At 43.5% G+C, this 26,524-nt stretch overlaps 2 protein-coding genes across 2 annotated transcripts; one reads left to right on the top strand and one right to left on the bottom strand.

Moving 5' to 3' along the window:
• Positions 1-1,427: 1,427 nt before the first annotated feature.
• On the top strand, positions 1,428-5,715 carry LOC123429367 (probable metal-nicotianamine transporter YSL6). The gene is made up of 7 exons (XM_045113409.1): positions 1,428-1,860; positions 2,187-2,359; positions 2,478-2,575; positions 3,429-3,566; positions 3,780-3,969; positions 4,475-4,607; positions 4,695-5,715. The coding sequence occupies exons 1-7, from the start codon at positions 1,518-1,520 to the stop codon at positions 5,630-5,632; spliced, it is 2,013 nt and encodes a 670-aa protein (XP_044969344.1). The 5' UTR covers positions 1,428-1,517; the 3' UTR covers positions 5,633-5,715.
• A 2,266-nt stretch (positions 5,716-7,981) lies between these two features.
• On the bottom strand, positions 7,982-11,182 carry LOC123424589 (elongation factor 1-alpha). Its single transcript, XM_045108228.1, has 3 exons — positions 11,098-11,182; positions 9,758-10,241; positions 7,982-9,094 (listed from the first exon to the last, which is right to left on the bottom strand). The coding sequence occupies exons 2-3, from the start codon at positions 10,217-10,219 to the stop codon at positions 8,213-8,215; spliced, it is 1,344 nt and encodes a 447-aa protein (XP_044964163.1). The 5' UTR covers positions 10,220-10,241; positions 11,098-11,182; the 3' UTR covers positions 7,982-8,212.
• Positions 11,183-26,524: the final 15,342 nt, after the last annotated feature.

The following is a 26,524-nucleotide window of genomic DNA, read 5'->3' as shown; positions in this document are numbered from 1 at the left end:
CACCGGGTGGTTGCCATGGCGTGCATCTCCACGACGGCGGTTGTTCCCGGCAAAAAAGCAGCGTCGAGGGCCACTGGTTACGCCAAATCCATGACAGCGACGTGCGGCATGATGTTCCTGAGTGTGAGGAAAGCGACGGCTACGTCTTTCCCGCTGGATGTAGCGTGCAAAAACGAAGGCTACGATGACAGGTCCCTATCTGCCATGACTCTTACCTTTTCTTCTCAGTAATGCTCTCTGTTTCTTGCGGCAGAGCAAGTGCTGATAATGTGTTGAATGTAAATGAATGTAAATGGAACTTATCTTTCATTGATCATCAACATGGAGTATTTATACATGGTCTCCCGACTGTTCGGGATGTCGGTTTACAGAAGATGCGCATGTATAAAACGTCGGTTTGTGGAGAGGCGCCTGTTCGGAGTGAACGGACGTATGTACAGGAAAAGTTGCTTTGGGCATTAGTAACTGCTCGTGGGAGTTAGATCTAATCCTAAGAGCAAGTACAATAAGGTACAGTCAGCAGGCTGTAAGGATTAAAATACTATATTTTTGCTGAGTTGGATGAGAGAGAAGAAAAGAGAGAAGAGAAGCGGGCTCTTCGTGAAGAGTCAGCTCTAGCACGTGCTCCTAGGTGCTTTGTGAAAATGAAAGATGGGTCATATATGATAAAAATAATACTTAACTATTGTACAAGCTAGCTATAAGATGAGCTATAAGACTGCTTATAGACAGCAGTTGGCTATACTATTAACCATGCCCAGACGGCCAAACTGGCGTGCGTATGCACGCTCCACCTACTACCGCATGACCAAATCAAATCAAATACTAGAACATGCACGTTCCTTCCTTCCTCCTTCCAAGAGAAAAGTACTTTAACTCCTAATGCAAGCCATGCCATGATCTGTGGTTACCATTACATCCAGCCCCACCGTATATAATCCTGGCGTAGGGGATGGTTCCAGAGACTGTACATTCGTGGCCGCCATTAGATACGGCCCCAGCAGATATAGTTAACGCCTAATTAGCAATCAAATTAGCACGTAAGCGGTAGAAATGTGTGGCCACCGTTACCTAGACAGCGAGTGGCCCGACAGCAGTACCCGCGTGTGTTACAACTTCCAAGCACACAGCATGCATGATTCACGCTGCTTCTCCTGTCCCAAAGATAATGACCGTGCTGGCCTGCTGGGTGTTCTCATTACGGACCCCACGTGGCTGCCTGGTAGCAGTACGCGTGTCATAAACTCTATTCCTGCAGTAGTCTCAAGCCACCCTAAGTTCTTGTGCACTGCAGTAGTCTAGTCATAGTATGCATGCATGATTGCATGAACATAGTGTGATTACTAAGCTTCAGTTTACGGTCTTTAAATACCCCTGCCTATTCAGTATTCATTCATTCATCCTCCTCGTAGTGACCTCTTCTGCCCCTCTCTCTCTCTCTGATCACCCCACGAAAATACGAGACCAAACCCCGAATCCTACCAGCACCCCAAGTCCGATCGAGGCGGCCGCGAGGGATGGGATTGGAGGCGGACGCTGCAGAGATGACAGGGCCCCTCCTTGCCGGCGTGCCGTCTGCGGCGGAGGCGGTGCCACCGTGGCGGGAGCAGCTGACGGTGCGGGGTGTGGTGGTGAGCGCCATCCTGGGGGTGCTCTTCTGCCTCGTCACGCACAGGCTCAACCTCACGGTGGGGATCGTTCCTTCGCTCAACATCGCCGCGGGCCTGCTCGCCTACTTCCTCGTGCGGACCTGGACCACGGCGCTGGGCATGTTCGGCGTCGTCTCCAAGCCTTTCACCAAGCAGGAGAACACCGTCATCCAGACATGCGTCGTCGCCTGCTACGGCCTCGCCACCAGCGGTATGTTGCATTCTGCTTCCATATGAGATCCTTGACTTAGCACAGAGCAGCATCACAAGTCCACACATGATGCCATCACTCATCATAATATCATATTACTTTTGGGTGGGGGCCACAACGGTGTTTCATTTGGGTGGAACATTGCTAAGTATTGGAGAAACATCAGGTTTTGTTTTACTGTTGTTCTGTATGAGGAAAGATTATTAGTTTTTACAGTTACCTTTCTTAGAACAAATGTTCAACCTTGCGGTGTACATATCTGATTTTGGTGTTTCTTGGGACTGGAGAATTGATGACGATATCAATCAATGTTTCTGTTGATGCAGGGGGATTCGGATCGTATATGCTTGCAATGGATCAAAAAACTTACGAGCTTATCGGGACCGATTATCCTGGTAACAGGGCAATGGATGTGAAGAATCCCTCATTGAGTTGGATGATCGGCTTTATGTTTCTAGTTAGCTTCCTTGGTATTTTTATTCTCGTTGCGCTGCGCAAGGTAATCATCCACATCTTTGATGCGTGCATCTTTCGTGTTTATCTGATTACATTTATAATTATTTACTTATTCTATATCAAGTGTACCAAAAATTAAGTTCAGTTTTTGTGTTTGCTAGGTGATGGTGTTAAACTATAAGCTTACCTATCCCAGAGGAACTGCCACCGCAATGTTCATAAACAGCGTCCACGGCACTACCGGTGATGAATTAGTGGAGTAAGAAACATATCACAACATTCATCCTTAATTTTGTGCAAACTAAGTTAGCAATACTAGTGGTTTCAAGGGACAGTTGTTGCTGACTCTGATGCTTCTTGTCCGGTGATGGCGTGAATATGGATTTTATATGATAGAGCGATGGACAACTGCACAGCTAGTAATCTGTAAATAAGTTTTCAAAACTTTTGTTTCTTTCAATCCAATTTTACTATAGGCTAGTCCCCATGAATTTGAAGTATTTAAAGTAGCATCTTCCAATAGCTAGCGACTCTTAGGTTATTTAAACTTCAATGGTCTTCCAGTTGACCTTTGTCCAAATGTTAAACACTGATAGTTGCCAAAATCCTAGAATAGTCTAGTGAAGTCGCACATTAGCCTTCTCCCCGTTACAACAATTCGCCATCTATTTGGACAAAAAGAACACATCTATCGAGCAATTCTCGTTATAAAAAGTTTGTCCGCCAGTTAAGTAGTATGTACGTGAGAGAGAGAGAGAAAACATTATGTGCAGTTGAACAACAATAAGGTCATACTGATCTATTCAGCTCGCAATTAGTTTGTAATTAGCCGACGCTAGGAATTCTGCAATCTTATCCCTCTACATGATTACTTATACTTTAGCCCGAGGGGAGGGGGGGGGTAAACATGTACATTATGCATAGATGGTGAATCTTCTGATAGGTACAAAATAGCAAGTATATATGTTTAATCTGAAAATGATGGATGGTCTATTTGTTTACTTGGGATGACATTCGACTCCTCTATATCAATTTCATTGTTGACAACATATTCTGGGGTTAGTGCATTTCTTGAGTTTTGGTGGTACTAACTTTATTTTTTGTTCCTGCAGAAAACAAGTTAGTTGTCTTGGAAAGTATTTAAGTGTAAGTTTTCTTTGGAACTGCTTTAAATGGTTCTTCAGTGGTGTTGGGGATTCTTGTGGCTTCGACAATTTCCCTTCTCTGGGCCTTGCAGCATTTAAGAATACGTAAGCTTGCCGCTAGTGTGTTTGTGCTATTATTACAAAGTTCACATGTTACAAATTAAAAGCAGATTTATCTTACTTTGAAATACACAAAAAAACTGTCTTCCTATCCACTTTATGGGTTATTTGGACATGAAGAGATTCAAACTACTTATCCTTTAAGCTGGAATATTGTATGTATTATATCCAAAAGCTTACTATTTCTACTCTTTATAGGTTTTATTTTGACTTCAGTCCAACCTATATTGGATGTGGTCTTATATGCCCACATATAGTTAACTGCTCTGCACTTCTTGGAGCCACCATATCCTGGGGTTTTCTTTGGCCATATATATCCTCCAAAGCTGGGGAGTGGTATCCAGCTAACCTTGGAAGCAACGACTTCAAAGGACTCTATGGGTACAAGGTATGGTGGTGAACGATTCTACTTGTTCATGTCATAGTGAATTAATAGTCAGTTCCATATATTCTCTTGCTTATAGCTTTGCCAATTTCACTCTAATGGTTTTTTATCAATGGCTCTAGAATTATGAACCGGTCTAAGAAAAATAACTAGATTATGAAACGTCATTTACAAGGCTTGACAAAAGGCTCAAGTTTCCATCTATATTGAATAAACCTGGTAAATCTGCAAGTTGTTGTTGTAAATACGAAAGTAATACTGATAACTCTCTTTTATGCATTTTCTTCAGTGGGCTTAGTGGCCTTAATTCGTGAGAACCATCAAATTGATTTTGAGAATATATATATATATATATATATATATATATATATATATATATATATATATATATATATATATATGGCTCATCTGGTCATTAGCTTCCTAAATTATTCTATGTTCACTTCACGACCAGCCTTTGCCAACATTATGTTTGGCAAAAAACTAAGTTGTGTATTCACCCTTCCAGGTTTTCATATCCATATCCTTGATACTTGGTGACGGTATTTATAACCTCATCAAAATCATTTATGCTACTATCAAGAAAATACGGAATGCACGAGCAAAGCAAGAAAGACTTCCCCTTATATGGGTTCAGGATGGTAATGACATTTTAATATTGTACCCAATTGACCTAACAACATATCATATATCGTGGCTCTCATCTTGTTTCCCTTTTATAATTGCAGATGATAAACTTTCCAAAGTATCAGTCAAGGAAAAGCTTCTAAATGAGGTCTTTCTAACAGACAGTATCCCTTCCTGGTTGGCAAGATCTGGTTATGTGGGCCTTGCAGCAATTTCAACTGCCATTGTACCAATGATGTTTCCACAACTCAAGTGGTACCTTGTCCTCTCAGCTTATGTGTTTGCTCCTCTACTTGCCTTCTGCAACTCATACGGCACTGGACTAACAGACTGGAACCTTGCATCCACATATGGAAAGATTGGTGTTTTCATTTTTGCCTCATGGGTTGGCCGACATGGCGGTGTGATTGCCGGCTTAGCATCTTGTGGTGTTCTGATGCCCATAGTATCCACAGCTGGTGATCTCATGCATGACTTTAAGACTGGTTACCAGACCCTCTCTTCGCCAAAGTCCATGTTTGTGTCACAGATGATTGGGACTGCCCTTGGATGTGTCATTGCTCCTCTAACCTTTTGGCTTTACTGGACATCCTTCGATGTTGGCAATCCTAATGGCATGTTCAAAGCTCCATATGCAATAATCTTTCGTGAGATGTCAATCATCGGTGTCGAAGGATTTTCAGTGTTACCACAACATTGCCTAGCAATATGCTCTTTCTTCTTCTTTGCAGCCATAGCAATCAAGCTCATGCGGGACGTCACCCCAAATTGTGTGTCCAATTTCATCCCGCTCCCGATGGCCATGGCTATTCCATTCTACATTGGGGCAAATTTTGCGATCGACATGTTTGTCGGGACCGTCATCTTGTTTGTCTGGGAGAGGGTGAATCGTAAGGAGTCTGAGGAGTTTGCTGGTGCGGTTGCTTCTGGTTTGATCTGCGGTGATGGTATCTGGAGTGTTCCATCTGCGGTGATGTCCATCTTGAGGATCGACCCACCGATGTGCATGTACTTCAAGCCATCTTTCACTTATGGCTGATGATAGAGGAAATTTGTTTGTTTTATGTGATAGTACCACAATAGAACACATTTCACACTCGTGTAAATTACCACGGAAATACAACAAGCTATTTTCATTATGTGTGTGTGTTCTTTGGTATTCTTTGTCAGAGTATGCTTGCATATCCAGCTATTTCTCGAACTAGATAATTGCGCTAGTAAATTCTCGCCGTCCAGGAAAATAAGAATAATGTTGTTGTGAAAACCTTGTTAGAATAAATGTATAATGTATGCTAAAAATAACTAAAACTAACACAAAAGCAAAGAGTGTTCTTGATCAATATTTTAAAAACAATAAGCATATGTAACATGTAACATAAAACTTTGAGGTTGACGTTAATGGGAAACCAATTTCTCACAAAATCATTGGGCACATACTACATGTGTATGTTCAAGTGTCCAAAGTCCTCTGTTCCTATGTAGGTACAGCCCACAAGTATTTTCCCTATCCGTGCAGGCATGCCATATCAGCAACTCATTCATTGATCCATGTCAATAAGTCCCACTTATTGTAATTAAGAGCTTGTCCCTATGTTTAATGTAGATTTTTCTCCCATCCCCGGTGATGCATGCCTTGTCTACTCCCTCCCCACCGGCTTTCACTCATCTCCAACCTAGTAGCCATTATCTCCCTCCTTTAATACATGCCATGTGTTAAGGTCTTTATGAGATGTGAGGGGTAAAGAAATTCATATTGTTTTCACGGACCAAAAAGAAATTCTAAGACTCTTGGCTATGTTTCTCTCCATTATGTCTTTGTCTGGTTCTACTTGAACCTTTGGTGTCAGTTTAAACTTGAGCATGGAATCATTGATCTTACATCCATGGATTGTAGTTGCCCATATTACAAAGTATGGATTCATCAATTCTTTATTATCTCTTTTGATAAACCCTAAACTGTATTTTTGTGGGAATTTACCTTTTGTTCCTAGCATTACAAGGGAGCTACCACTCCTACTCCTCCATTAAAGCTGGCAAAATATATAGGCACTCCTTCGAACTTGTAAATTTTAGATATGCAAAACATATTGACATGTCCAGCGCAACATTTTTTAATTAAAACTATATTTTTAAGCCCTTTTTACAAATAAATTCCTGAACCATATTTCGAGTGATGGTAAAATCCTGATATTTTTTTAGTATCATTCTTGTGCCTATGATCATATCTTGTTTTGCCTGTTGTTCCTCGATATTATGAAACGGGGATGTGTACCTAGCACTAAGTATATCATAATTAATGCTACTTTAGGAATATTATTTAAAATTATAATAATGTTTTGACCCAAGAAAATGAACACCAGGAGAAGAGGATCCCACCTGAATATATTTTGTCATAGCCAAGGGTCGCCCCTTGAGCTTTGACTGGTCCAATTTTGACCAAATTATACTATACATTACTGCTTCAAGTTCGACATTGCACGGACATAGACATGGGGACGTCGCGATCGACTCAACGGCATCAGTAACACGAATTCTTCTCCTAGTGGCCAGCGTTGGCCACTCCACGTCCATCATTTTTGCCAATAACGCCTGGCGGACATGGACATGGGGTCGTCGTGCTCGACTCAACGGCATCAGCAACACGAATTCTTCTCCCAATGGCCAACGTCGGCCACTCCACGTCCATCATTGTTGCCAATAACGCCTGGCGGACATTGACATGGGGTCGTCGCGCTCGACTCAACGGCATCAGCAACACGAATTCTTCTCCCAGTGGCCAGCGTCGGCCACTCCACATCCATCATTGTTGCCAATAAGGACTCAACGGCATCAGCAACACGAATTCTTCTCCCAGTGGCCAGCGTCGGCCACTCCATATCCATCATTGTTGCCAATAAGGCGGACATTGACATGGGGTCGTCGCGCTCGACTCAACGGCATCAGCAACACAAATTCTTCTCCCAGTGGCCAGCGTCGGCCACTCCACGTCCGTACAGCTTCAATGAAGCCTTTTCTCTATCTGGAATTCTTCTATTCAACTCTAACAACAACAAAAATATAACAGCGCTTACTGCTCACTAACAATTTAACTTTCCCCATTTATTATTCGTTGTTTCGAAACACATCGTACAGCAGCCTGTTGTGACTATTTGAACAAATATGAAAAGTATGTGATGTAAATCATATGGACAGTTGGTTGGGGAAGCAAAAAGCCTAAAACCAATACCAATATTATGAGTTTCAGTGTCCGTCCCGTATCGGTGCATTTTAGCATGGGCACACCATTTTGACAGGAAAGCAGGAACTCCACCGAACTGTAAACTAAATACGTTACCAACGAAAAAAACAATTCCACTTTGCAAGAAAAAAAAACATGAGGCAACAGATATAAAAGAACTCCAAAAATGACTATAGCAACTTTAACTGACGAAGTTTTACCAACACAACCAAACAATAACATAACCATAGTAAGAAGTTCTAACACTGCTCGACACAAAAAAATCCGAAGCTCAACAAGTTTTCCAAATCCACTTACACCACTATAACCACCAGTGTATACCACCGCCACCACCATAGATGCAGCAATGAACCACCAACGATGCCACTGCCTGAAAACATCTCATTTCTTCTTGATCGCAGCCTTGGTCACCTTGGCACCTGTCGGCTCCTTCTTCTCCACGCTCTTGATCACGCCCACGGCAACCGTCTGCCTCATGTCACGCACGGCAAAACGGCCCAGGGGAGGGTACTGGGCGAAGGTCTCCACCACCATGGGCTTGGTGGGGATCATCTTGACGAACCCGGCGTCGCCGTTCTTGAGGAACTTGGGCGCCGCCTCCAGCTCCTTGCCGGACCGCCTGTCGATCTTGGTCTGGATCTCAGCAAACTTGACGGCAATGTGGGACGTGTGGCAGTCCAGCACCGGGGCGTAGCCATTGCTGATCTGGCCAGGGTGGTTCATGATGATGACCTGGGCGGTGAAGTTGGCAGCCTCCTTGGCAGGGTCGTCCTTGGAGTTGGAAGCAACGTACCCACGCTTGAGATCCTTGACGGCAACATTCTTGACGTTAAAGCCGACGTTGTCACCAGGAAGCGCCTCCAGGAGAGACTCGTGGTGCATCTCAACGGACTTGACCTCAGTGGTCAGGCCAGTAGGGCCAAAGGTGACAACCATGCCTGGCTTGATGACTCCAGTCTCAACACGTCCCACTGGCACAGTTCCAATGCCGCCAATCTTGTACACATCCTGAAGGGGAAGACGCAGGGGCTTGTCTGAGGGCCTCTTGGGCTCATTGATCTGGTCAAGCGCCTCAAGCAGGGTCGGGCCCTTGTACCAGTCAAGGTTGGAGGACCTCTCAATCATGTTGTCACCCTCAAACCCAGAGATGGGGACGAAGGGAACCTTGTCAGGGTTGTAGCCGACCTTCTTCAGGTATGAAGAGACTTCCTTGACAATTTCATCGTAACGGGACTTCGAGTACTTGGGAGTGGTGGCGTCCATCTGCAACAGATCATAAGAGCAATCGCATCAGATAAAAAAATTATTGAAAAGTAACGATGCAAACAAACACAAGCATGAGAAACAGCATACATGCATATACACCCAGGTATTGATGGAAGTTGCATGGAATACGAGATAATGAGCAAACAAACAGTTACAGTCATTAATTAAGTTATACAACAGTCAGTAACATTCATGATGAGTAGTGGGTGAACTTATACTATAAAATCACCAAATATTGGCAACATGCAAAAGCTCATCAATTAGAGGCAATTCAGTGGTACTAATAAACCTGGACATTTACGAAGTGATTCTGAATTTTAACAGATCAAGCATATTATAGCAACACAGTACATTTCCAAAATAAAGAAACAAAGTGGTCAACACTTATTACTAGAATGAGACAGATGTCAATCAGTCTACAGGAAATTTCTGTACTAATGAACATCCACATTGACAGAGTAATTCTGAACTTTAACATCAAGTGGAAATCAAAAAGATGGCTTAACCTTAACATCAAGTCGATAAAAGATGTCAATTAGTTTACAGGATGTTTCTGTAGACTAAGTAATTCTGAACCTGAACATAAAGTGGATAGCAAAATAGTAAATAAATCATATGGTCAGTCAAAGAATTGCCATTGGAAGTTGAATAGAAGTATACCTTGTTGCAGCAGCAGATCATCTGCTTCACACCAAGAGTGAAAGCAAGGAGAGCATGCTCACGGGTCTGGCCATCCTTGGAGATACCAGCCTCAAAACCACCAGTGGTGGAGTCAATGATAAGCACAGCACAATCAGCCTGGGAGGTCCCAGTGATCATGTTCTTGATGAAATCACGGTGACCAGGAGCATCAATGACAGTGCAGGAGTACTTGGTGGTCTCAAACTTCCACAGGGCGATATCGATGGTGATACCCCTCTCACGCTCAGCCTTGAGCTTGTCAAGCACCCAGGCATACTTGAATGACCTCTTGTTCATCTCAGCTGCTTCCTTCTCGAACCTCTCGATCACACGCTTGTCAATGCCACCAAGCTTGTAGATGAGGTGGCCAGTCGTGGTTGACTTGCCAGAGTCGACATGGCCAATGACCACAATGCTGATGTGGATCTTCTCCTTGCCCATGGCTGCTGGAACTGTTAACTACCTGCATAGACCAAATGAGGGGTGGTGAAACAAGTTTAGATAATTCAATACTTTAGCAAATGACTGAATAATCAGGCAATAATAACAAAATTAAACCGTAAAAACAATGGTCATTATACAAATAATCAGGCAACAGTTGACAGGCAAGCAGGGCTAGACTTAGAAACTACAAATTTCATAGACTTAAAACTAAACACTGATAAGCAATACAACTGCAGTTATTCAATTCATCGCGTAAGGCATGTGCAAAACCAAATCTGACTAACAGGTAAAACTAGATCTGTATCCAGACGGTTCTTAACAGAAGATTACAACAAACCTACAGACCAGAACGCCCTGTCAAGTAGCCAAGCATGATCTAATCCCAAAGGGCGAGATTAGCAGGCAAGGCAACTACCTGACAAGGCAATTCAGGGCCAGAGCAAACTGGAGATGCGGAGGGGATCGTCCGCAGAAGCACCCAATAGGATTCGAACCTACATGCGAAGGCCCCCGCAAGGAGGCCTCCGGTCTTCAACATTAGACGATGGGCGCTTTTCGCATCTCCAGTTTGCTGACAATACCAGATCACATTCGTGCCGTCTCTAAACTAGAGGAATTGACTTGCAGTTGATGGGGACTCGCGAAACTAGTTGACGCGACAGGCTCGAGATCGAACGGAGCAGGGCGCAAAGGCGAACTGAATCGAATCGAATCAATCTTAGGTACCCAAGTCCAGGCGACACGCTTGAATACAGATCGATCCATCTATCACGGCGCGCGGTCGAGCAAAGAGACGCGATGGCATACGAGCGAGAGGAATAACCACCGGCGGCGGAAGGGCGGGCGGCGGAAGGGCGGGCGGCGGGGCTGCGTACCTGGCTGGCCGGCGACGAGGAGTGGGGGAGGGAGGGAGGAGGCGATGGAGTCGAAGCCGCGGTGGGGGGATGGGATGGGATGGGGACGACGGGTGCCTAGGGTTTTATCTGCGGCCTCTTGATCGTCGGACGGGCGGCTGCGATGGCGGTTGCGTCTCTTCCGTTCGATCCCGATCGTGCGGTTGCTGGTGACTCCCCGGGTGGACTCCCGTTTCGTAGCGCCTACGTTCGCCTTGGCCGTGAAGGAATGTCCTGTTGTTTAAAATCAAAAATATCTTTTAAATTTGGGGCCTGCTACGCCATCCACCGACCACATGGAGGGCCGATCTACGCATAGCCGTCTGTTCCGCTCCGGCCAGGCACCCCATAGTTCCTGAAACGATGGCTGAGTTGCAGAAATTTTCACTTTGTTGCAAGAATAAACTTTGGATCCGTTAATTCCTGAAACAACGGTCGAGTTTCAGAAACAATTTGCTTGTTGCAGAAAAAAAATTCTTCGTCTTTCTGCAACATAGGTACTTTTGCGAGAGAATTTTTTGCAACAAAGGTTATGTTTCAGGAATTTTTGCAAACAAAAGTCAAGGAGCTGCTTTGCGCCGACGACGACGTGGTCGACTAGCTCGACTGCTACAGGCTACAGCACCAGCACCAGCACGAGCTCCTGCAGCTCGCCAGGGTGCCGAGGTGCGGCGCCTGACCAGCACCAGCACGAGCTCCTGCAGCTCGCCAGGGGGGCGAGGTGCGGCGCCTGACCAGCACCAGCACGAGCTCCTGCACCTCGCCAGGGTGTCGAGGTGCGGCGCCTGACCAGCACCAGCACGAACTCCTGCAGCTCGCCAGGGGGGCGAGGTGCGGCGCCTAATTCCATTCCTGCTCAAGTTCATGGAGCACGCGCGAGGGGAAAAGGGGACGGGCATACCTGCTTGGGGTGGTACTGGCCGCCACCGCTACCGAAGGATTAGTCGTCGTCACGGCGAGCCCCAGCCGCGCCGTCGCCTCTCGAGAGCCTCCCCAGATCCACTAGTCGCCCGCCTCCTCTGAATAGATCGTGCAACTTCAGACCGTTTCCTGAAACTACACTCCAGTTTCAGGAAAACGGTCAGGTCGTTTCTCCGATGGGTGCGGGATCTGGTTCGTCAGATGGATGCCAGATCGACGGACGAGGAAAGGGATGACAGATTCACCGGATCAGACGGTGGGACGAAAGACTTTCCCTTTAAATATTCCTCAAAGAAGATCTATTTTAAATTATTGTTACTAGCAAAATGGCCCGTGCGTTGCCACGCAAAAAAAACATAATCTGCAATGATGGTGACCACACTATGTTCACAATTCATCGCTTGATTTAGAAATTTTATCCACAAATGTAAGAAAATGTTTCTTCTTTTAAATTTATTCACAAGTTAAAGCAATCTTTACATTTTCAAAAAATATATATCATGGTTGTCAAAAATCTTGTCAACTCAAAGATTTATTCTGAATTTCAATTTTTTCTTTGAAAACATACAATAATAATCCGATACATCCAACAGTTAATTCTTCAAAATTCACACATGTATATTGTCACAAAGACTTGGAAGCATTAATGTTTAACTACATAAATTAGATCTTTCGTGAACAATTTTACAAATATGGGAACAATTTTAAAATTAAGTACATTTTTTACAATTTACAAACATTTACTAAAAATCGTGAATATTTTTTATATTTTGAACGGGTTTAGATATTTTCTTTCGAATTGGCGACCAATTCAAAAAAAGACGAACATAATTTTTGATGTTGGAGGATTTTATTTTAAATTCACAAACATTTTTTGAAATGCATTAAGTTTTTCTGAATAAACAAACATTTTTATAAATCAGTAATATATTTATTAAATTCATGAACATTGTTTTGGAATTTGAAAAAAAAAAAAACCGGCGCTTTTTTGAACCCTATTTTTAATTCAAAATAAAAATTCGTCAGCATTTTAATTCAAAATTCCTATTTCTTTAATATGCAAAAGTTTTTGTTATTCTAAATTACTTAAATTATAAATAAACAAAAATGGAAGGGAAAATTTTAAATAAAAAAAAGAAATTATCAAAACAGGCGTTAGCTATTTTTAAATTTTAGGACATTTTTTAAATGCATTAACATATTTTGAATTAGAAATCATTTTGTTAAATGCCTTTAATAATATTTAATACATGGAATTGTATTTGAGATCATGGACTTTTCTTATTGTACAAATATTTTTTAAAAATTGCAAACATTTTATTGTATATGCGAGTATTTTTCACAAAACTCCGAGCAGTTTTTGAAGTCACAAACATTTTAATTTTTTAAATATGTTGATTTATAATTTTCAGTTTATTAAAATATGAAAGATTATTTGAAGTTCTAAATTATTTAAAATAAAAAACTAAAACGGAACTGAAAATAAATAAATAAAGAGAACTAAAAGCAGGCGCCTGTGAATGGGCTGGCCCATATGGTGTGCTGGAAATTCTCCCAACATACAGAGCGTAATATAGGAGGTTTTTACATGGGCCGGCCCAGTCTAAAAAAATTCGCTTTGTGAAACGTTTTTAATTACTTACCATTGGCATGGTGGATAATTTATGCAAACTTTAAGGCCTCGTTTGGTTAAGGGGGATTGGGGAGGATTTGAAAGGAAAATTCCCGAGGGGCTCAGAAACCCCACAGATCCTCGCGCGTCCATTTGGTAGGAGTGCTTTGCTTAGCCCAATCCCCTCCGTTCCCCTTCAATCCCTTTCAATCCATGTGTTTCAAAACCCTCCTCACGGGACTAGTGGAAGCAAAACCCCGGGGATTTGAGAGGATTGGGTGAAACAAAGGGATTCACCCAATCCCCCGAAATCCCTCCCTCTCAAATCCTCCCCAATCCCCCTTAACCAAACGAGGCCTAAGGGTAATTTTCAAGACGGGCGACCAGAAATCGTATTTCCTTTATTATTATGAAGAGATTTCGGACGAATATCATTACTCGCGTGAATGGATATGGTTGGGCCGGACGGCGTGAGGCTGGGCACATACCGTGACACTGCAGAGCGAATAATGATGGGCCCAACGACCACAAATGTCCAAGATGGGTTTTTTAATTTTTTTTAGAAAATGTACAAGATTTCCTAAAAGAAATGTATAAGACGGTTTTCTCCCCTAATAATAAAGCGCGCAGCGCTTCTGTCGCCCGTCATCGGTCATTTTGCAGAAAAGCCCTCGCAGTTTCAGTTAATTAACCCGCAGTCCAACTTTAAGTCAGAACGAACCGTTTTCTGTCCTTTTGCAGAAAAGTCCTCACAGTTTTAGATAATCAACCAGCGGTCCATCTTTTAGTCAGTGCCGAACTGTTTTTTTTTGCATTTTATAGAAAACTCCTTGATGTTTCAGGTAATCAACCCGCCGTCCCTATTTAAGTCAGTCGAAACGTTTTTTTGTTTTAACAAAAAAAAAACCTAACTTTTCAGTCAATCAATCCATATTTTATCTAAAACAAAATTATCCATATCTTTTAAACCGTAACTTCGATTTTAACATGTTATATATGAGTTTTGATTGAAAAAATGTGTAGAATCTAAATAGGATGTTATTTTTAGCTGTTGAATACTTCTTAAATATTATTTTTGGTGCAAACTTAATCTGTAATGCACTGTCTTTTTTTTCTCTCTCTTTCCGACGACCATACGAATTGCAATAAATATCCATTAAATTAAAACCAAATTAAGAGGAAAGAAAACATCGTTAACCACACATGCACACCTTTGAAAAATCTCGTGGGGAGAAACAACATATTTCTCATCTTATTCCGAGTGATTGTACATTCTAACACGTTTTCGTTGTGTGAGCACTGAGGCCATCGTCGACAACACAAATGTGCTAATATATTACGTTCAAAGCGTGTGTTATTTTCTCTTCTTTTGCAACGCACGGACTTTTTTGCTAGTATACGGTAAAAAAAGTGTTTCCAGCTCAAGAAAATACAAACAAACAAAAATGCAAACAAGCGTGCCGTGCGGGTAAGGCCGAACCCCTTATTACATGCACACGTCAGCATACGTTTGCAGCTTCATAAGGATCCAAGGTGGGGAAAACTTGCTAAAAGAATTAATTGCTAAAAGAATTAAGAAAGTTGCTAAAGAAATATAACTTATGGAAAATAAATGTAAGCTTACAAATAAAAATGAAACATAAAAGTATAAAAAATACAGTAAAAAGAATGTCATTTTTAATAAAAATATAAATGTGAACTACATGTGTATGGTATATGTGACCAACAAATATATTGTTAATACAAAATCTAATGCAAAAAGTAACTTAAGAGTAATATGCATGAATTAATGATGTGATGTTTGCATGTATAGAGTAATGAAAAAACAATGTAATTTGTGACATGCATGAGTTGTTCATGTGACATACTTACATGTCTATGAAAAATAGCTAGTGGGTTGTAGTTATTTAAAAATAAAAGATGACCCCGACGGCAGCATTTTTTGACTCAAAACCAGACAAGACGTCAGCAGATACAACTTTTGTAAAAATGCAAACGGTACAACGCCATAGAGGGGGCGGGACCACTCCTGCACCCGAACATCAGCATATTCAATTTCGTAAAGTGCAAACGGTACAGCACCATAGGGGGACGGGAACCCTCCTGCATCCGAACATCAGCAAATTCAATTTTGTAAAGTGCAAACAGTACAACACCATAGGGGGACGGGAACACTCCTGCACCAGAACGTCAATAAATACTTCCTCCGTCTCATAATATAAAAATGTTTTTGACACTCATGCAATTTTGTAAAAATACAAACTGAACACCTCAAATATTAAACCTTTTCAAACCATGCAACTATTACATCGATGTATTACACACATGTCATCAGACTACCAAAATTTGGCATGTTCGATATGGTGGAGATCATCCACGACTGCCATCGCCTTTTCGGACGCCATTGTCGTCCGTCTTGTGGAAGTACCGGTCGAAGGTGTAGTAAGGATCGAGCCGGATCTGCTCCTCGCCGTCGTTGTCATCCTCAAAACTGCCCCGACAACCCCCCTAAGTCTGCCCGTGTTAAGGTTTTCTCTCCTGCGAAGTGCACCACCTCGGGTAGCCCTCGAGTGAGCCTAGTTCATGCCGAGGAGGTTGTAGAAGAATGTGTAGTCATCGCCGTCATTGTCACTTGTTAGCTCATCCTCCACTCCATCGTCCTTGTTGTAACCCTGCCTTGGATCTCCGCTGCGGACGGGCTTGGGCACGGTGACATCCTCGTCGCTGTTGGAGAGGACGATGATGACGCACTCGTCACGGCCGCGGCGTTGCTCGACGATTTCCTCCAGAGCGGTCTCTCACGCTCCATCTCCTCCGTGACATAGTCGTCGCACGACGAGGCAAGGCCGGCATCGAGGTCAGCAGCGATCTCCATGTGCTACTGCTTGACCACGGGCAGCGTCGTCGGCTACTTCTTTGGCTTGACCAGGTGAAGGAGGCCGCGGGGAGGGGACGGGTCACGGTGGACCTCGTTTATGATGTGCTTGCCGACGCGGCTGCGCCGACAGAGCGGCGTCTCCTGCGACTCGGGGTTGATGGCGACGAGCGACGTCGCCGCACCGGAGGAGCGAGAGACGGAGGACGACGAGGACGAGGGCGCCATGCGGCTCTGCAGCCAAGAGCTCCCGCTCCAGTGAGAGAATAATGGCGTCGGGTACTCCAGCGATGGCTCCTCCCCCCCCCCCTCGATGCGATCGAGAACAGCGTGGAGCGTGCGCCCGATGACGCCCCACCGTTGAAGGCGGCCGTCGGAGTTCTGGCGCCCCCTCGGTGCCGGGCGTCGTTCATCGACGCCAGCTAGTCGGCGTGACGACGCTGGATGTACGCCATCTAAGGGTGTGGTTGTTGGGGGGGTGGGGGCTACCTTGGCTGCTCGTGCGCGTGCTATGGCAAGGACGCCGACGGGTAGTTCGCCTACTCGAGCAGGCACACCTCACACTCGTCCAACCACCACGGCCGAAGTCGTGGTGTGCCACTCCTCGACAGGGACCTTTCCGCTATGGCCTCGGGGGAGTTTTTCGGCGGCTGAAGGTGAGAGAAATGGGGAGATTGGGGGGTGGCGAGTGTGCGGCGAGCGGCAACGAGGCTCGACTCTTTATAGGATGGACATGACGGGAGCAGTGTGTACGCGTGGCGGAAAAGAACGAGATGTGCGGTGGCTCGCCATCACTGCGCCGCGACACCTTGGAAACCCAACCGATGCGCGAGTCGAGGTGATGAAGACGACGAAGGTTCTCGGCGACGCACATTCGCTGACTCGGTGGGTTCACAGGGGAGATGATCTTACATCACGCCCCCAACCCCGGGCGTCGCGGTCTTGGGCGCTACAGTCGAGACCAACGCGCAACCAATCATCCCACGCATTTAGCCCACGAGCGGGTTTTCAAATCAAACTAGATCATTGATGGCGTGCGTTGCTGCGCCCGTCCATTGTTGCGATGGAATAATATGATTTTTCACAAATAAAGTGACGAATATTGAACAAATTTTTTTGCTTATATTTTTACAGTGCAAACAGTGTAGTATTTTACTACTCGAAACCAACATGATTTCTCTCTTCAATCATACATGTAAAAAAAAGTAATGCGTAGAACCTGGACGAAAACCAACAAATTTAGGACCCAGTTAAGCCATGTTTGTATCATGCATGAATTTCAAGGCAGTATAGTGCATAGCAACATTAAGTGGTAGTACCGAAAATGATAGTAGCAACATGGACAGACCTTTTCAAGAGTCATGTACAATTTAGTTCCCAGGCCATACATTAACTCTTGCATAAAGTATAACAAAGGGGTAATAAGCTATTCATAAGGATGGAACCAAGACGTTAATCCGGGTCGATTATTGTTCCGAAAGAGCCACAAAAAAAGAATCTGCACATGAAACAAATGTTGAATGGTCTCAGATAGCCAAAACATTGTCTACATCGAACCATGTCATATAATTTCAATGGTATGACAAACCAGCACCTTTTGCACCACCTTGGACATTTGTGGTTTATGAATAACAAGTCCCATTCATATGCAGTGTTAGGTCCTGCAATATACTATATTGTCCAACACTGAAATTATACAACAGACACAAGGTGACAACATCATCGAAACAAGCTATCAAACACCTTATTGTAGAAAATAACAACTACTTTGTTTGACAATACCTTACTAAATTTCTGCTTGACGAGATTAGATGGACCTAGAAGAAATGTACAACCACTGGCCTGTTTTTATAAGGTTACGATTTTAAAACAAATGTTAGCTTTTGTTGTATTGTCATCTGGAATTTAAATTATATCTTCTGCTCTTCTAATTGTACACGTTGCATTAAGGTTGCACAAGTCTAAAGTAGCAGCAGATTAATCGAATAGAATTACACGTACCAAGCTGAGGTCAGAGACCATAGAATCCGGTGCAAAATCATTGGTGCCGTGGATTGCTGCACTCGTCCACTTTGGCATTGTAATGTTAGGGATAACAAAATAAAGTAAGATACAATAAAGCAAACAATTTAAGTGAAAACAATACAAATGCAATTGGTTGGGATAAGTAACCAGAAATATCCAATGAAGACATCACAATGCTAGCACGCAGTAAGTTGCACTTCCACACCATTGCTCCTGTTAGCCCCCTGTTAAAAATGTAAGATTCATAAAACCTTAATACAACAGGGAAAGTATTGCAAAAGACACTAAATCAGTAACCACGTAAATACCTAATCTTACACAAAAAAACTTACTTCATAGATGTTAACTAAAAGTAAATAAGACCAAAGAAACCACATAGCTCACAAGAACCATGTAAATTCATAGCAGGAAAATGACTTAAAAGGACAATAAATCCATTGGTATGTAAATAGCTAATCTTTACACTGAAATGCTTATTTCTCACATGGTAAGTAAAAATAAACAGACCGAAGAAACCATATAGCTCACAAGAACCACCTAATTCACCAGCCAACTAAGACATTTAGTGCACCTTTTTCCAGGTTCTCAAAAAAGAGTCGGTAATACTAAGATCTTAAAGCATCATGAGCAGCTATAGAACTTCATTCTCAAGTTAGAAATGACACGTGTCGATCCCAAGATACGCACGCCGGGGGGGGGGGGAAGTAAAAAAGATTCTGATATAATAGACGTAAGAGTTAAGAAAAAAGTAAATAAGAATATAACTTCAATAGACGAATCTAACATCGACATGATTCGGATATCGGAGCAACTACTTTCTCAACACTTGAATTTTTTGCAGGTTCGGCTTTGGATGATTCAAGAATCCTGAATCCCATCCAGTACCTTTGTTATCTGAAAATATGCCAGAAGCAGTGAGCTCAAGAAATTATACAAACGAAATGGCTAAAGAAATGCCGATGGGTTATTCCCCTTGTAAGAAAATATTCAAGCACAGCTTGAGAGGAGCAAATGGTAGGTTTGCCAAAAACACAAAGTTGGTTTCTCAGGGACACAACATTTGGTTGCATTGGAAAATAAATCAAAAACATGGTCTACTTTTATAGTGAAAAGTGCATATCTACAAAAACAAACTACTTGAAAAACTACTTTCAGTTAAGAGCAAATTTGTGCGAGTCCCATAGCATAAAAAACTACTCGACAAACTTCATGATACAAGGGTGTTCAATGAAAGAAAGGATGTTCAACGAAAGTAGAAGAAAGCTATAACAAAAACCAATACATAGTCGTTGCTCACGCCAAGAAAAATACTGTAACGAGACTGGAATTGGGATTGCCATGATACCACATATGATATTTATCTCATTAAATTTAAAAGGAGAGGGCGCATATGCAGATATCAGATCTGCTTGCACAATCAGTATAGCGCCATATGTGGAACCTTCATAATTGAACTGACAATCACCGGACCTGATGCAAATAATCATGCATTTTGTTAGAATGATCATGGCAGCAAACACGTGCAGTTTCAACAGTAACAATAATAGTACGACAGAACTGAATTCACAAGAACAGTTTACCATCAGAACTACTATCATGGATGAACCAAGCAGAGAAGTGAAGGGATCCTGTGAGCGGTAATGCAAAACTACAATACAGTCCCGCGGAAGTGACCACATGAGGTGGAGGCCGCTCCGGGAAGAGCCCCACAAAGACGACGCGGCGACGAGGCGAGCGTTCAGCAGGAGCGAGAGGAGCAGCCAGAACGACGACATGTGTCTTTTCTTGTTGCCGCAACCCCTGGGCGAATTCAGCAGCCACAACAACGACATGTGCTGTTTCTTGTTGCTCCAGACCCTGGACGGAATCAGCGGAAGGCGGGGGGGGGGGGGGGGGGGGGTGGTGGCAGTGGCGACGATGCTTGTTCATGTTAGGACATTAAAGCACGAGGAAGGCCACATCCACATCGCGAGATCTAGAATATGGGGGCATGTGCAGAAAGCAGGTGTAGCTGTGATTGTATAACTGCATCTCTTCATTGCCAAGTGAACAATCAACTAATTTCTTTGTACCTCAATTGTCCTATTACCTGTTCACGAAAGCCTTTGAACACGTACCGGATGCCCTCTTTGGTCCCAACACTAAGCTGATAAGATCTGGGGATTTTCATCCACGTCACAGAAACTATATCAGCTTTATCAACCTCAATTGTCTTTCCTCCACCTTGCTTCTTCCATGCAAGCCCTCCCGAATAAAGCCTAAACTGACCCGGGTTCTACAAGCGCACAAAACATCAGTCCATAACAGCAAGACGAAAATTTCAGCATCATGATGATGCCACTAACATTGACCAATTCAACAACAGTCATAGAAAATAGGGGTTCTGTTGGAATTGATCTATGTACTTTTTACCAAAAATAATAATTGGAATAGGGTCTTCACTAAGTTTCAAGAAAATATGAACCACGAATGAACACAAATGCACAATTCCAATTCGTCAAAATGAACCAACAAGTGTTTCAGTCACATCTAGGTACGCTGAACAATGATAAGGAGGATAATCCTTAAAGCACATGTGCGAAGTGTAAATAGAAAGCGATTATGAAGGCCATTTACTATGATCTTCCAACATAGTGCAGACATAGTACCAATGGGCACACATGAATACCAAAATGGACGGCGCCTGGGTGATGGTAGCAATTGCACAAGACATTATGTATCTGTTGCATGAACATGTTCCTCGAATCCCTAGATTAGCGCCTGTTTGTAGTGGAGCTTCTAATTTGTTCCATCACAAACTAATTGGATATGGGATATTCATTTTGCCTGACCAACATTGGTGTCCAAATCCAACAACCAACGACGGATCCCAAAGTTACCCTCTGGGCAGGTTCCGTGCCGCAGAGAGGAAACAAACTCTAGCGCGTAAACCCTAGAAAAAACAGGCGCCGTTCACAGAATACCGCAGAACAAATTCCGCTAGACGAGCCCGTCCGGCAAACTCGCCAGCGCGGAATCGAACAGTCGAGCGGAAAACTCCAACGAAACAACGAATTGAATCACGGCGAACGAACTCGACCAGGACGGGGGGCGGGGGGAGGGCGGCACACTCACGTTGCCGACGCGGCCGCCGAGGGAGATGTTGTTGAAGAGGTGGCCGTCCGTCATCTCGCCCGCTGCCTCTGCGGTCGGTGACCGCAGCCGCCGTCGCTACAGGCTCGTGACCCGCTCTCTCGCGCGTGGTAGGGTGGCCTTCTAGGGTGCGGGATTTGGGAGCTCTGCGGCGAAAGGGGCTTTCACTGACTTGTCGCAATCGCCGCCGCCGCCGTCGTCGCGAGTGCCACCTGAGAGAGAAAAAGGTGGGGGAGGGCAAGCGAACTGTCGCGACTGGAGGGGAACCAATTGCAGCTACCGCGTTTTCCACGGACCCGAAAACCGAATGAACCAGCATCGTGCGATTTTTCTACCGGAGTAGCTGCCCCTTAGGACAACATGCTGAGGTTGATCAGACGACCAGGAACTGCCTGATTACACAATCAAACGACTCAGGGTTTAGGTTCAGTTTTACTGTCCTAAATGGCCACGCAACACGCATGAAGATTTAAGAGCTTTCTTCATGTTTTTTTAAGGAGTGTCTTGTACATTTTATTCTTTTTCTTATCTCCCTAGTGAGGCAAACCGATTCTCTCCTCAAATATAGGACACAATACAAATATATCATTTTATTCCATGCAAATGATACATCATCATTTCAGGCGGGGGGTGAGATAGGGGGAGTGAGATCCCGTGCCTCGCCCCCTTTCATCTAGCATCCAAATTCATCCTACGGCCAGCAGTGACTCATGACCAGTCAAGCGCTAGCTAACTGAACAGAAGAAAAAAAATCACGGGCTGATGAACCCATTCGCGCTGGGCAGGGAAAAACTGCGCGGGCTGGCGCTCTCTGGCCGCCGCCTCGTCCGCCGCTCTCTGGCCGCCCGTTGCCGCTCTCCCGCCTTACGCGTAGCTCTTGACAGCTACCAGTTATGATAAAAATTTGTTCTAGCATGTACTCCCTCCGTTCCTAAATATATTTTTTTTAAAATTGCACTATAAATTACATACGGATGTACATAGATATATTTTAGAGTATAGATTCACTCATTTTGTTTCGTATGTAGTCTCCTAGTGAAATTTCTAAAAGGTCTTATATTTTGGAACGGAGGGAGTATAAGTTTGTTAATACTTCCTCCGTTCCAAAATAAGTGTCGCTGCTTTAGTATAAATTTTGTACTAATTTAGTATAAAATTTGCGTTACTTATTTTGGGACAGAGGAAGTAGTATTTTGGGTAGTGTTGATTGTATTTTAGATAGGGGTAATTATATTATTTTGCACTTGGGGGACTGACTATAGTCTTTTCTGGCCTAAGAGCGTCTACTGTCAAAATGTACAAATTTGGCCCCTGAAATGTTTGCGAACACGCTTGATCATTGAACGGACGTCTCCGTTTTGAGCCCCCTACTTTTTCGTCTGCACAACCACACTTTTCATTTTTTTTTCCTCATATGTCCGATCACTTGTGAAGAAGAAGAGAAAGAAAGAAAGGAATGGATAAAAAGAGAAAAAAATGATTCGGGATGGGGCCGTGTCTTACATGAAGAACTGATCGGGCATGCTCGGACGCGTCCACGAGCCCTCATATTTTCCCCATATTTAAGATGGATATAAAGGGTGTCGGTCAGTCCGGACATTTAAAATGGATATGAGGGATCCGGCTGGATCATTTTTTTATGACCGGTCAGTAACGACCGTTTAATAAGGATATAAGGGGTTCGGCTGTAGATGCTTTAAGCAGGGCCGGGCCAACTATGATGCCAAATGTACCACTTGCACACGGCCCACAATTTTGGGGACCCCAAATTTAGTATATAGAACTAGTATTGTTTCTTAAAACATATCATACTCGCTGAAATTGGGACTAAGTCGATCGAAAGCTGGAGTTGGGCCCGAGCCGAGGCCATCAAGCACATGTGCTTGATCGATATTTTTCAAACGAAAAGAGGAAACACCTCGATCAATAATATGGAAAGGCTACCGTCGGTCTAAAAAGGATACAGTCGCTATAAGAAACATGATCTTCTCGTCGCGTTCATCTCATCAGGTCGATCGCATTTAGACGGCTGTCGTTGTTGCCTTCGTACCTTCCTCTCCCAAATTTCAAAGTCGTCGCATAGTCGGATCGATTCGTGACCGACTCTAGCCTTCAAGTACTTAGTGAGGTCTCCTTTTCGATTAACTTCGGTTCCTATTCCTAGTTCCGAATTTCTTAGTTAACTTTTGGTTGGGATCGTTACTTCGTTCAAGATCGGTATTTACCTCCTCGGTTAAAGATCATAGTTTAGCAGTTCAATCCGACATGACCCAAAATTCGGTAAGTTATCTGGTTTGTCTAATATTCAAACAATGCATGATATCCAATTAATATATGCTACTTTATAATTTAATTTAATTTAATTCATCTTTTTTTATCTCGTGCTTCAATAATACAGATTTGCAAAATCATAGGAAACATTAGTCTGGTTTCTATAAATGCTCGTTACCTCTTTTTTTTCAATGAGATAGGGCCTCATTTTTTAATTTCGCACACGGCCCAGACTTTGCCGGCCCGGCCCTGGCTTTAAGTGTGCATGTTAGAGATACCAAACTTTGTAGCTTGGATGCGTTAGGAAGGTCTAAGGCTGTACTATGTTGATCTTTATATTGTTGTTTTACTGGGCATCTTAACTGAGTGTTCATGTATTAAAAGTAGCTTAATTTTTCTTTTTACGCTGATGTTTGCTAAAACTGAACACAAGTGACTTTGCTTGCTAAAAATAGCTTAGATTGTCCTTTTTGCCTTATGTTTGCTAAACCAAACCCAAATGACTGTTGTTTTGTCCAACTATTATTGTTTTGAACAACTGATTGTGTGTTAACTGATCCATTTTACCCATCGCATGCCGTCGGAGATCAGCGTGAAGAGGTGCAGCCAGCGAAGCATTTATGTTTTCTTTGTTCTGTGTACCGGTGAGACTGATCGTGAGTTGCTGCTGGTCGTAGGATGGATTTGGACGCCGGATACATGTGGGCGAGGCACGCCGTGCCCTGGCTCTATCGAGGCACTGGATCTCGGTCCGAAATAGGGGGTGAGGGAGGGAAGCATGGACGACAGGGGGCAGAAGGAGGGGGTGCATAAATATACACACCGACAACAACAACAAGCGCCCCACCTAGTTTGGGATATCATGGTCATTTGCACGGCAACAATCTGATTCAAGTAAATATGAGATATTTTCAATAATTGAGAATAACAATGAACATTATGGTACAATCGGGACGACACACGAATGCCGTGCGTAAACGAGATAAACACATTAACACAGATAACACGTGGAAGTGTTCATTGCATAAGAGCATGGTTAATAGTATAGCCAACTGCTCGCTATAAGCAGTCTTATAGCCCATCTTACAACTAGCTTGTACAATAGTTAGCTATAAAAGAGTACTACTTTTATCATATATGACCGACCTTTGATTCTCACAAAGCATCTAGGAGCACGTGCTAGAGCTGGCTCTTCATGAAGAACCCGCTTCCCTTCTCTCTCCTCTGCTCTCTCATCCAACTCAGCAAAAATATAGTATTTTAGTCCTTACAACCTGCTGACTGTATCTTATTGAGCATGGTTAATAATACAGCCAACAATCGGCTATAAGGAGTTGCCATGTCATATAGAGCCAACCTAATAGCCGGTATATACAATAGCAAGTTTTAAATGTGTACTACTTTAGTAGTAGTTGGTCCACCTTACAATCTCACAAAGTGTCTTGGGTCTCGTGTTGCAGCTGGCTACTCATCAAGATCCCGCTTCTCTTCTCTCTCCTTCTCTCTCTCCTCCAACTAAGCAAAGATATAATATTCTAATTCTTATAACATGCTTATGTCACCTTATTGTACTTGCTCTAAGACGCATAACTAGATCGCCCTGCAGTCAGCCATAAGTGTTGTGCATGACGCAAGCCTGGACAAGGTAGACGCCGAGCAGAATCGTGCAGAAGAAGCCGACGCCAAAACCCACAGCATACCACCAGGGGGCGCACTGATGCAGCCGCGCACACAACAAAACGACCTGTAAAACAGCATCATCCTCTTCACGAGAGCCCAACGAGCAAGATCAGGCAAGCCCGGCTAACCAAGCCTATTATAGGCCACACCCAGCACATGGCAGAGGTGGAACCAAAAGAAATGATGTAGTGGAGCACCCACCCACATAGGGGCAAACTTGTAGGGTAGGGACGCATGGAGTTTACGTGCGAAAACGAGGGATAATTACCACGACGAGCTTCACCAGAACGAGCTCTGCCAGGAAACCAGTCATGAAGATGAAGAGAAAAATGCATCGACCACTATAAGAACACGCCACAAGACAGTTAGCGGAAGAACACCCACCCAACTAAAGATCACGTATCCATCAAATAAGTTGGAGCTCTACAAGCAACCGAAAAGGAGGAGATGCCAAAAATGAGAGGAGTCGAAGCTGGGAGCGGAGCGACGAGGGGGAGGCAAAAAAAGGCATTTTATACACCGTGGACAGTAGATCATCATTTTCGTGAATACCTTTTTTTCTTGAAGTATTACTCGACAGGTGGGGACCATGAAAATACAAAATTGCAATAAAGAAGCACATTTGACGTCATCCGGGGTTCGGACACGAAAGCTCAGACACCGCAACCCCACATCATACATCACTAGATCATGGTAGGCGCGCATTGCTGCGCCCGTCCATTTTTTAGATAGGATGTTAGGAAATGGCATACATTGATGGCATGAAACACATAGCCGGTCACCAAAAATATATAATGACAAACTCTGAAATGCAAATAATAAAAAAGAACGATAATTTCTAAGTCATTCAGCTGCCACGTTGAACTACCAGCTCTTCACTAAAATGGAACAAG

The sequence above is a fragment of the Hordeum vulgare genome, chromosome 2H (genome assembly GCF_904849725.1).
Source record: "Hordeum vulgare subsp. vulgare chromosome 2H, MorexV3_pseudomolecules_assembly, whole genome shotgun sequence".
Lineage (NCBI taxonomy): Eukaryota > Viridiplantae > Streptophyta > Magnoliopsida > Poales > Poaceae > Hordeum > Hordeum vulgare.
This window is presented reverse-complemented; position numbering and strand designations above follow the sequence as displayed.

What these genes read in the sequence shown, in the direction of transcription:
- LOC123429367 (XM_045113409.1), top strand. Translation starts at nt 1,518, where the DNA reads ATGGGATTGGAGGCGGACGCTGCAGAGATGACAGGGCCCCTCCTTGCC. An exon ending in CTACGGCCTCGCCACCAGCG is followed by an intron (nt 1,861 to 2,186) that starts GTATGTTGCATT and finishes CTGTTGATGCAG; the next exon opens with GGGGATTCGGATCGTATATG. An exon ending in TTCTCGTTGCGCTGCGCAAG is followed by an intron (nt 2,360 to 2,477) that starts GTAATCATCCAC and finishes TGTGTTTGCTAG; the next exon opens with GTGATGGTGTTAAACTATAA.
- LOC123424589 (XM_045108228.1), bottom strand. Translation starts at nt 10,219, where the DNA reads ATGGGCAAGGAGAAGATCCACATCAGCATTGTGGTCATTGGCCATGTC. An exon ending in TGATCTGCTGCTGCAACAAG is followed by an intron (nt 9,095 to 9,757) that starts GTATACTTCTAT and finishes GATCTGTTGCAG; the next exon opens with ATGGACGCCACCACTCCCAA.